The sequence below is a fragment of the Crocodylus porosus genome, unplaced genomic scaffold, assembly GCF_001723895.1.
Source record: "Crocodylus porosus isolate Cpor-Errol unplaced genomic scaffold, CroPor_comp1, whole genome shotgun sequence".
In the NCBI taxonomy this organism is placed as follows: domain Eukaryota; kingdom Metazoa; phylum Chordata; order Crocodylia; family Crocodylidae; genus Crocodylus; species Crocodylus porosus.
Genome location: NW_017728886.1, coordinates 31856207 through 31866249, shown reverse-complemented (window position 1 = coordinate 31866249; position 10043 = coordinate 31856207). Strand labels below are relative to the sequence as shown.

General features: G+C 41.9%; 1 protein-coding gene across 2 annotated transcripts in view; it reads right to left on the bottom strand.

The window, feature by feature from the left end:
• Positions 1–10043, bottom strand: part of PIP4K2A (phosphatidylinositol-5-phosphate 4-kinase type 2 alpha) — a 105664-nt gene that overhangs the window by 35690 nt on the left and 59931 nt on the right. For both annotated transcript variants that reach the window (XM_019532119.1, XM_019532128.1), the window contains 2 exons: positions 7759–7905; positions 2928–2966 (listed from right to left, as the gene is read on the bottom strand). In XM_019532119.1, the coding sequence (XP_019387664.1) occupies positions 2928–2966; positions 7759–7905 (186 nt within the window). The remainder of the gene's footprint in view (positions 1–2927; positions 2967–7758; positions 7906–10043) is intronic.

Here is a 10043-nt window from a genome sequence, read left to right as displayed (position 1 = left end):
ACCTTCAAGAGTAAATTGGATGCTTATCTTGCTGGGATCCTATGACCCCAGCTGACTTCCTGCCCTTTGGGCAGGGGGCTGGACTCCATGATCTCTCGAGGTCCCTTCCAGCCCTGATGTCTATGAAAAGACTGTTCCTTCTGTAAAGCCTGCATTCTGCTTGACCTGTAGTACATATTTTAAAAAAATATCTGTAATTTCATAATATTTGGTATCAGGAGCTGATGACAAATATTTGCTGTGAGCAACTGCTACTTAAAAGCATTGAGTTGGCAGCACTAGGTTTGCTTGGATCTAAAAGAAACCCACCAAAAAAACAAACAATTGTGATTTTAAAAAAAAAATGCCACTTCAGCCCTTTACAGACTACCAGCTGATTATCCGTTTAACATTTTTCAGATTGCAATTCAGAAAGAAAATTACGTTCAAAATTAAAAAATGAAAAAGCTTGGGGCTACTGAAGTCAATAGGATTTTTGTCACCGATTTCAAAGATGCTAGGATTTCATCCTAGATTAAATTAGAGTTTATGAGTGGTAATTTCAAAAAGCATTCATCACTGGTTTAACTCTGATCCTATTAAAGTCAATATGAGTTATAACAGACTTCTGGGTGAGCAGGTTTCGACTGATATTCAGAATTGGAGTCCCATTCTTAGCATATTAACTGTACTTATACCAACACAATATATCACATTCTGCACCACATATATGATGATCAAGCAGTATTCCTGAGACTCCCTACACTCTGAATTAGACTCTAATCTGAATATCTTTAATATTGATTGATTTCAAATTAACAATACAGATTATGATGTAACATGTTGTCCCCACCATTTAGAGTAATATATTTCAGTACTCTTCAGGCTGTTCTACCTGTTAACCCTCCACTGTTTCTAAATAATCCCTCAGCCTGGAACAGACCTGTAATTGTGCTACAACTATAGACTACCAGAATAAGGGCAGTTCAAACTGTGGTATGGAGAAACCTCACGTAGCAGAGAAGAGGTAATGGAAACTGGAGGTGCTATGATTCCTGATATCTAAATTTGGGAGGTGTAAGTGGTTGATACTTGGGAGGGGTGGGAAGGCACATGCATTTGAACTGTCCAAATATTTCACTGGGGGTGGGGGGGAGAGAAAAACAACAGCGAAGTGTTTCTCATAGGTCTAAAGCAGAAAAAATCCATTAGTCACAAGAAACAGCTGCCTTAGTTGCTGCCAGTTAACTATGTCTGCCACCAACTCATCAGGGCCATTATTGTAACTTATGCAGGCACACTCAAAGGGATATAGAGGGCACTATACCTAAAAATAAAATACTAGTGAATACTAAGATGAAGCAAAGCAAGACTATTAAACCCACACTGCTTGGCAGTCCTACAACAGCATAATTCAGAAGGAACTTCTCTAAGCATAAGTTTGAAGATGCAGAAGAGACAGTTAATCTTTGACAGATAAATAATTAGACACCAGTTTAATTAGTCTCATAGCAGAGTGAAATGAATTTACCTATAGCAAGGCTGTCAAACTTATCTAGCCCTGTGGGCCAGATGAAGGGTGTGGGGCTAATCTGTGGGTTGGACTGGGCACAGCGACCAGTCCCATGTGGTGGATCTGGCATGTTGGGTAGTTTGGTATCAGTGCCACATGCAGTGCGTGCCCTGCTTCCCACTGACAAATGTGAGGCATGTGGGCCTGGTCTAGGGCTTATGCTCCACATGACATGGAGGCTAGCATGGAGTGTGTGCTGCATGTGGTACCCATGCCAAACTGGCCCTATGTGCTGGTCTGTGGGCCCCATCTGGACCAGCTCTGATCCACTGTGCAAAGCTGGTCCTGAATAGGCACAGCACACAAACTACCCCAAAGCACTGCATACAGTACATGTGCCAGCTCCAACTCCCATGCCTTGTGCAGCCCATGCCCCACATGTAGCATATTAAGTCAGGTTGGTTCATGCTGCATGCAGAGCTACTGGTCCGAGACTCACAGACAGCATGCAGGCAGGATGATAGGGTTGTGTGGGCCAGATCCGGCCCACAGACTATCTTTTAACATCCCTCAGCTATAACAAACCACATCAGTAGCTCTGATCCACTCATGGCATTTGACTGTAGATGTGCAGCTAGATCAACATGTGAATTAAAGAATGTTTTAAGTAAAAAAAAAAAAAAAAAAGTTTAATTTTTTAAAAAACCTTTTTAAAAAGAACCAAAGGATTTCATTTACAAAACAAAACAAACCAAACCTAAGATTGAAATACCTAAAAGGGGTATGAGGAGATAGGAACCAATTTAGAACAACATTTTCAATAGTAAATGCCAAGGCTATATCTACAGATGTTGAGTGGGAACCTGCCCCATGTGTAATGGCCTTCTTGCATATGCATACAAGTATGGCATCAGGATTGCTATATCTATTATCCAGTTTTCACATATACATGGATGTTATCTGTGCCACTAAGGCATTCACAATTCAAAATCTGACTCAATATTAGTTATGCTAGAAAGAATGCAATGTTGCGCCACCAAGCAAAATTTATTAACCATAAATTGACAGCACAGCAAAGGGGCAAGAAAAGTGCAAGGAGAAAGTAGAAGAAAAAAACCCAACAACTTTCTGAAGTCTCTTGCAATGAGCTTTTCATAGGGAAGAAATGAAGGGAGTTGGGTAGAGGAGAGGAAAAATGTAAAAGGAAGGGGACAGAAAAAGGAGGATTGGCACACTTACCTCTGACATTTAATCACACTACAGAACAATATTACCAGGGCTGCACATATGGAGAAGAGTATAAAAAGAGTGGAGAGGGAAGACTACCAGAACATCCAAGAAGGAAAAAGCACAGAAGGGACAGAACTGCACTAGTCATGCTTATCCTAGGACGAGCTAACAGCTAGGTAAATGAATAAGTGTAACTGCACCATACCTTTTCTTTGTCACTGGCTTCTCTAGCCACAGTAGAGCCCTGGAATAGAAAGAACGGATCTAAACATGTACATGTAACAGGATATACATGTAAAACAATAAGAGGCCAGAAGTAGGTACAGGGTTGGGTAGGGTTGGCAAAACAGTATCCTTCTGCAATCTAAAGCTGGGCAGAGGGGTGGGGGGGCAGGGGAAGGTAACCTCTGGGAGCAACGGCATTTTCATTTTCAGCTTTGCCCACAGTGGAGAAGACGCTATGTTTGCTGACAGAGTTGGTTTGAATGGTGTTTTAAAATGGTTCATGTTCAAACTAGTTAAACATGGTAGTACATTCTAACTAGCCTGCAAGAGACAAATGAAGATGTGCATGTTCTCCAGATACTAAACAGCTCAGAGCACAAACAGTCCTTAAGTGTTCAGGATGGACCTCACATAGTAGGTACTGCTGGAAAGGATGTATTACCCAAGTGCCAGAATACTGTGCCATACAGAGATGCCTGAACTCTTGTATCAGAAGCATGAGCAGAGCACCACACTTGCATGACTATACTATTTCCAGTATCTATGCTAGCTTGTTTAGAGTTTGAGTTGGGTATGTTGTCTTACATGGTACTGCATTTTTTGGTGAAGACATAGCAGGGTATCTACAACATGCACACAAAGGTCCACAACAACATCTGTATGGCACTGGCTATCCATTTGTTGCATTGTGCATAGAGTGTCTAGAAATGCCGAGGAATACACTAATGCTAGGGACCGTGAGAAGGGAAAGCAGTGTTTTCCAGTACCCAAAACGTCAGTTTTTGGTTGATCTGTAGCGATGTCTGGGAGGCTGAACAGAGGGAACAGATATAAGAACAGTAGCCATTAGCATTGTTATGGCTGCTTTACTGGGCAGGGATTGTGCTTCACTATCATAAACTACCCAACAGCCTCGTGAATACAAGTTTTTAATGTAATTAATTAACCATATTTTTTGTGATAGATACATCACACACAATACTCCCTTTCATGTAAAAAAAAAAAAAAAAAAAAAGAGGTGGTGTGGGGGAGGGGAGTCAACAATGTGAATGAGAAGTAGGTCTTAGCCACTGCCCTTACCCCAGCCCTTCGCCCTCCTGCCAGCTTTTGTGTCTATGTAGAGTGCTGCCAAATGCACAAAGAAATCAAGCTTAAAAAATGCAGACCAAAATTCTAGCAACAGTCTTTCAAAAGTACTCAGTGTTGTCTACCTCTTCTCCAATTGAAATCAATGGTAAGACTCCCATTGACTTCAGTCAGTGTACAGCTAGGGCACTGCTCAGTACTTCAAGTACTTCACTGTTTCTGATATTTGAACTATAGCAGTTACCTTAGATGTTTCTTGCACCAACAAATACAAAAAGAAAGAAAAAGATAAATTCTAAGTTGATGTCTTAAATTTTCACCTACTACAGTGGATGTGGTTCCCACAGACTTTGCAGAACGTGTAACATTGCCACTATCAACTTGTTTGATTAAAGTTCATCCTGAAAATAATTTGGTATTGGCCCAGGTCCAATACATAATTGGTATTTATACAGTGCCAACTACAAAATGGGCCTAGAGCCCTAAGGCACTACTACAAGTTAAAGATAACACATATATAAATGAGCTGCTTACTCAGTACTCTGCATTTCAAAAGAACACGTAAAATGGAATAAATCAGAAAGAAAACAACAATCCCAAACATGCAACACTAAGTAACTAAGCAGCTCAAAAAACAAACCCAACTTCCCATTTTACTCTAGAAACATGCATCTATAGCAGCTCTCCTAAAATGTGCCTTGCTGCATGCCCTAAAGGTCAGGAAATTATGGCTATGTTGGAACAGGTCTGATTATGCTGCATGCTGAGTGCAAGCCAATTTTTCTGCTCCTCTACATAAATGAGTGTTAAATTAACAATTCATCCAGCTTCTGTCTAATTTTAGACAAAAGAGTAGGAGGCACTTGGCGTAATGGTTTGACCAAAACCCAAAAGGCAGATGTGGCGGAAGTTCATAGCTATGGATGAGCAAACCAACCATCACAAATAAAATAAGAACTGGCTCTAAACTTCAGTGCCTCTGTACTTCCAACCTTTGTCTGAAATTAGGAAGACAACAGGGCAGGGTAGCAGACCTGTGCGAATAGGGAAGTATTTGATTCAGATTCGGATTCAGCCGATTTGGAGGACAGTGATTCGATTCAGTGATTCAAATCACTGTCCCCATTTGATTTGGCTGAATCAGAATTGGAGATTCGGCGCTGATTTGGAGATTCGGATCGGCCAGGGAGAGGCAGGAACAGCTGGGCTGCTGCAGATTTTCCACAGCTCTGCCTGCCTCTCCCTGGATTGGGGAAGCCATGGAACAAACCCTCAAGGTTGTCCTGCCCGGTTGTATCCCCCACCTGGCCCCAGCCTAGTCGCAGCACTTAAAAAAACAAAAAAAACCAAAAAATGCCTTGCACTCCCTGGCTGTAGCAGGGGCTGTGGGCGGCTCTGGGGCCTCCTGACAGAGGCCCCCCATGCAGCCCCCACAGTCTGGGAATAAAAAAACCCCCCAAGCTCCCCCCCCCCAAAAAATCCCCCACACTCACTGGCAGCAGTTGCAGCTGTGGGAGCTCTGGGGCCACATGGCAAAACCTTTCTGCACAGCCCCTGCTCTCCAATTTCCACCCCGCCCTGAGCCCCACCCCCAGCATCCTGGCCCAAAAAAACCCACACCCTGCACTCGCTGGCTCTGACAGCAGCGATCAGGGCCTCTGGGCACTTGTGGCAGAGCCCTCCCCATGCAGCACAGGGCAATGGGAGGCAGCAGGGATTGCCCCCCGTGCTTGGCACCTGCGTGACAGCTGCCCCATGGTGCAGGTGCAGTGCACTGATTGCGGACTGGGGGCTGTGTGGGGGGACTCTGCCAGGAGGCTCCAGAGCCCCCACAGCCCCTGATACATTCAGCGAGCGTAGGACTTTTTTTCCTTTTCTTTTTTTTTTTTCTTTTTTTCCTTTTTTTAAGTGCTGAGATTAGGCTGGGGCTGGCTGGGCAGGGCAGTCATGGGGCCTTCTCCCATGGCTCCCCCTGCCCGGGGAGAGGGAGGCACTGCCGGAGGAGCTGCAGGAGCACCTGTAACCACCTGGCTGTGCCTGCCTCTCCCCAGCTGATCCAGATGTCCAAATCGCTCCAAATCAATTTGGAGGCTTTGGATTCGATTGGACCTTTTAATGTGTCTCCTGATTCGATTCAGATTCAGAGATTCGGCTGCAAAATCGGGCCAAATCTCCTCTGAATTGAATCGGTGACTGAAGTGTTGTACAGGCCTACAGGGTAGCACCTGAGGGCACTTGTACACGGGCTCCAGGGGAGCAGCATCTTACGTTTGAGCGTCCCCATACTTAAAAATGGTGGTGAGGGCACTTGAACTAAAGCTCGTTCAAAAAGCTTTATTTCAAGCACCCCTGAAACCATTTTTAAGTGCAGGGATGCTGAAACACAAGATGTAGGAGACTGCTGGAGCATGGTAATTACCATACTTAAACAGACTCATTTAATCTAACAGGAATACAACACAAGGAGAGTATTTACTTGAATAATTCCAAACAGGTCAAGAAATATTGGTAATCATGACACCTTTTTCTGAACATATCAGATGTCACTATTTAAGTATCTGGACTTTTAGATATGCATCCAAATTGAACTTCCCAAAATATTTTGTAATTCACCTCTCACCACTTTAACCAAGGGATGGTTCACTGATTCTTTGTCACCCATCTGGAAGATCACCAAAATGTGCCTGTTCATAGTTAACTTGATTCTATAAATCAAGGTACTGCTCATATAATTTAGTTTACCAGAGGTATACTAAGGGCAAGGTGTAGGTATCCCTATCAGAGAGAAAAAGTAAGTATTCCTCTGCCATACAATATTTCCTTCCTCTTCCCCCTTCTCCCCAACTCTGTTCCAACAAAGCTAGACACTGATAAGCCAGTTCTTGACCATACCACAGTCAGCTCTAAGAAATCTGCATTAGTTTAACATGCAAGAAACTTTTTTTTTTAGTTGTGATTTAGCACCAATTGATGGGGCAGAACTAAATTTTGGAGTGAAGTTGTAGACACACTTGCATAGTAAAATATGTGGAAATTAGATTTACTAAAATGTGTAGAAAGAAGGGAAGGTTTTGGGGATGAGGTTAGAATAAGATGCCCCAAAACAAGAGCTGGGAAAACATATTTTGGAACCAAGATAAAACATGCTTGATGTAGTACAAGCAACATCTACTGTAACATTCAGTTATAATGTGTACCTGAATGAAATACCACTGTAAAAGCCAAATGAGTGCTGCACATTTCTAGTCTATACCACTAAAGGGGTACTATTACCCCTTGAAAAAAAGAGCTCTGCAAAGTAAGCTGTGGCACCAACACACTGCACCAACACACTGTTGATCAAGGACACGCAGCAGTCAGGAGGTTTGCATCACCATATTTTTCCTCATAGTTTTAGCTTCAACCATTGGACTTAGTTATATTTAGCAAACACTCTTCTAAACCACTTCTTTAAAACATGCACAATACAGCTAAAATGGCATTGCATGAACTTTTTTTTTTTTTTTTTTTTTATAGTGCAGCTAACCACAAAGCTTTTTTTTTTCTTTTTCTTTTAGAAGTAACCCACGTAACTTTTGAGCAATAATATTAATTTAATAAAGTGGTTAGATTTTCCAGCAACCAACATCAAAAGCAAAATACATCAAAAACCAACCAGCTTTAATAATTCCATTAATGACTTTCAGCTACTTTAACAGTTACTTATATTCAAAAAAAATTCTTACCTTTAAATCATACTTTCTATAAACAGATAAACGATGGCTGAACACATTTCTTGTAACAATCATATATACCTCAACTCCATCAACAGTAAGCCTGTACATGCCCAAAAACTGGGGAAGAAGTGTATTCCCATGACACTCCACAATAAACTGTGGGGGGGACACAAAAAATAAACAAAAATTATTATTGTTTTAAAAATCATACACAGATACAGAGATACTTGCATACAGGACACGAGCACCATGCGTGTGGATATACAAACAACTGAAAAATCAAAGTGTCCATCTGGTATCCAAATAAAAAACACTGTCATTGTTCTGAATGGTTTGCCTATTTTACTTGTAGGTAAAAGTAAAAAAAATCCTTTTATACTGACAGCATTCCATAACACTCAGTGTCTCTAGATAAGGACAGTATTACAGCAAGGGTGGTTTCCATTTACATTACGTTACATGACCATTCTCTTCATTTTCCAAGCACAAAGCATGCCAGACAGCCTGATTTTCACACAAGGGAAAAGGCCTTTCAAATTCCACTCTATTTTATTTTGTGCTCCAAAGTACTGCAATGTGCTTTAATTTATGAGCTTTTTAGCGAAGAGGCTTAGAAAAAGTTTCTCCAATACTTGTCTAGTTTTGTAGAGATTAGTGCCATCAAAACAAAAGATCAAAAAGTTGACAGACAATTCCCACTTCTGGATTACCAAGTCTACTATCAGGTGGGGAGTTGTGTAAAATGCTCATTTAAAAAAAAATTAAAAACCTTTTTGCTTCCTCAGGACCTGTCCCCTCATTCATCAGATACTACCCTTGAAGAGACCATCACTTGCATAGAAACACTATCCATCACGGTTCTAATATCATCTGCCTCTGAGTAGTTGAGAGTCTTGTAGGAAGTGCTAGAAAAGTAAGCATGAAAAAGCACTGAATTTATTGGGGTGGGGGAAAGTAATTAGAGAAAGGATGAAAAGTTTGTTTTGAGCATAAAGGTGTGTAATTACAATGAAAACTAAACTAAAAGTTAAATTTGAAAAGCTACCTCACATTGTCTGGAAAATGGATGTGAAAGAAGAATTAAGCGCCACAAATTGAAACAATGTAGAAGAAATCACAACATTTCTCTCCCCATCTTTTTACTTTTAGTCCAACTTTTGATGTTGGAATTCAGGGTTGGGCAGGGAGGGAAGAAAAATCAAAACCTACTGGACAGGAGACCGAAGAAGTTACCCACAGCTTCTACTGAATGCAGAACTATTAAGCAGCCTCTGGGAAATGCTGAACCTTCTGTCTTTTTTTGCATTCAACATAACCAGGGATCCAGGTTTTCTGTTTGCTACAGAAAAACATGCATTTTCTCATTTGAAGGAGAAAAATGCAGATTTTCCTCTTTAAATGAGAAAACCATGGGAAATCACAGGTTTTCCCTTGCAGGCTGGCAGCCTTCCAGCCTGCAAGGAGGTGCTTGGGGCTGGGGGGAGGGGAGAGCAGTGAGGGGCTTGGGAGTGAGGAGCAACGGCAGGGGCAGAGCACTGGCATATCAGGGTTGCTCAGTGCCACAAAGCAGCAGGGGGAAAGCTACCTCCTGGTAAGTGAAGAGGGCAAGAGGAGCTCTGATTTTTCATGATAAAAAACACCCAAAATCAAACATCAAAATACGTAAGTATTTAGAATTTTTAAACAGAGAAAAGCAGGATCCCTGAACATAACTGTGGCTGTCAGAACACTGTCTTATAAAATGCAGGAGAGATTTGAGACCAAGGGCCACATCTGCCTGAACAACCCAGGAGGAATGTAGGTGCCTCAATCACAAAAAGGAGTAAAAAATGACCCTATTCAACAACCACAAGACACTTTGGCCTGAAAATTATCCTTAGGCATCCAAAACCTGGCTACCAAGCATGCTTAAAAGCAATCCAGGTTGGCCAACCCAACATGTCTAGCTCTTCTTTAAACCCCCTGAAGTCCAAATTGGTGCTCAGAAATGACTAAACTACCTAAGCCCCTCATAACTTAAGCCAGGGCAGAGCATGTCTAACAACTGATGTCGAAAAAGGAAGCTTGCAGCTCCATAAAAGATGAAGATGGTAAGAGGACTTGCTCAGGATGTGGCAAACCTAGGTGCTAGGCCCTCTTTGGCCTCAGGACACTCAAACCTGATACTGGTATTTATGTACATGCAACCAAATTCTCTTTACCTTGGGAGGAAAAACCTGCAGCATCCTTATAGGCTCGGCAGTGCTACGTTGGATAGCACTACAGAAGAAAGAGACTTGGGGGTCATCATTGAC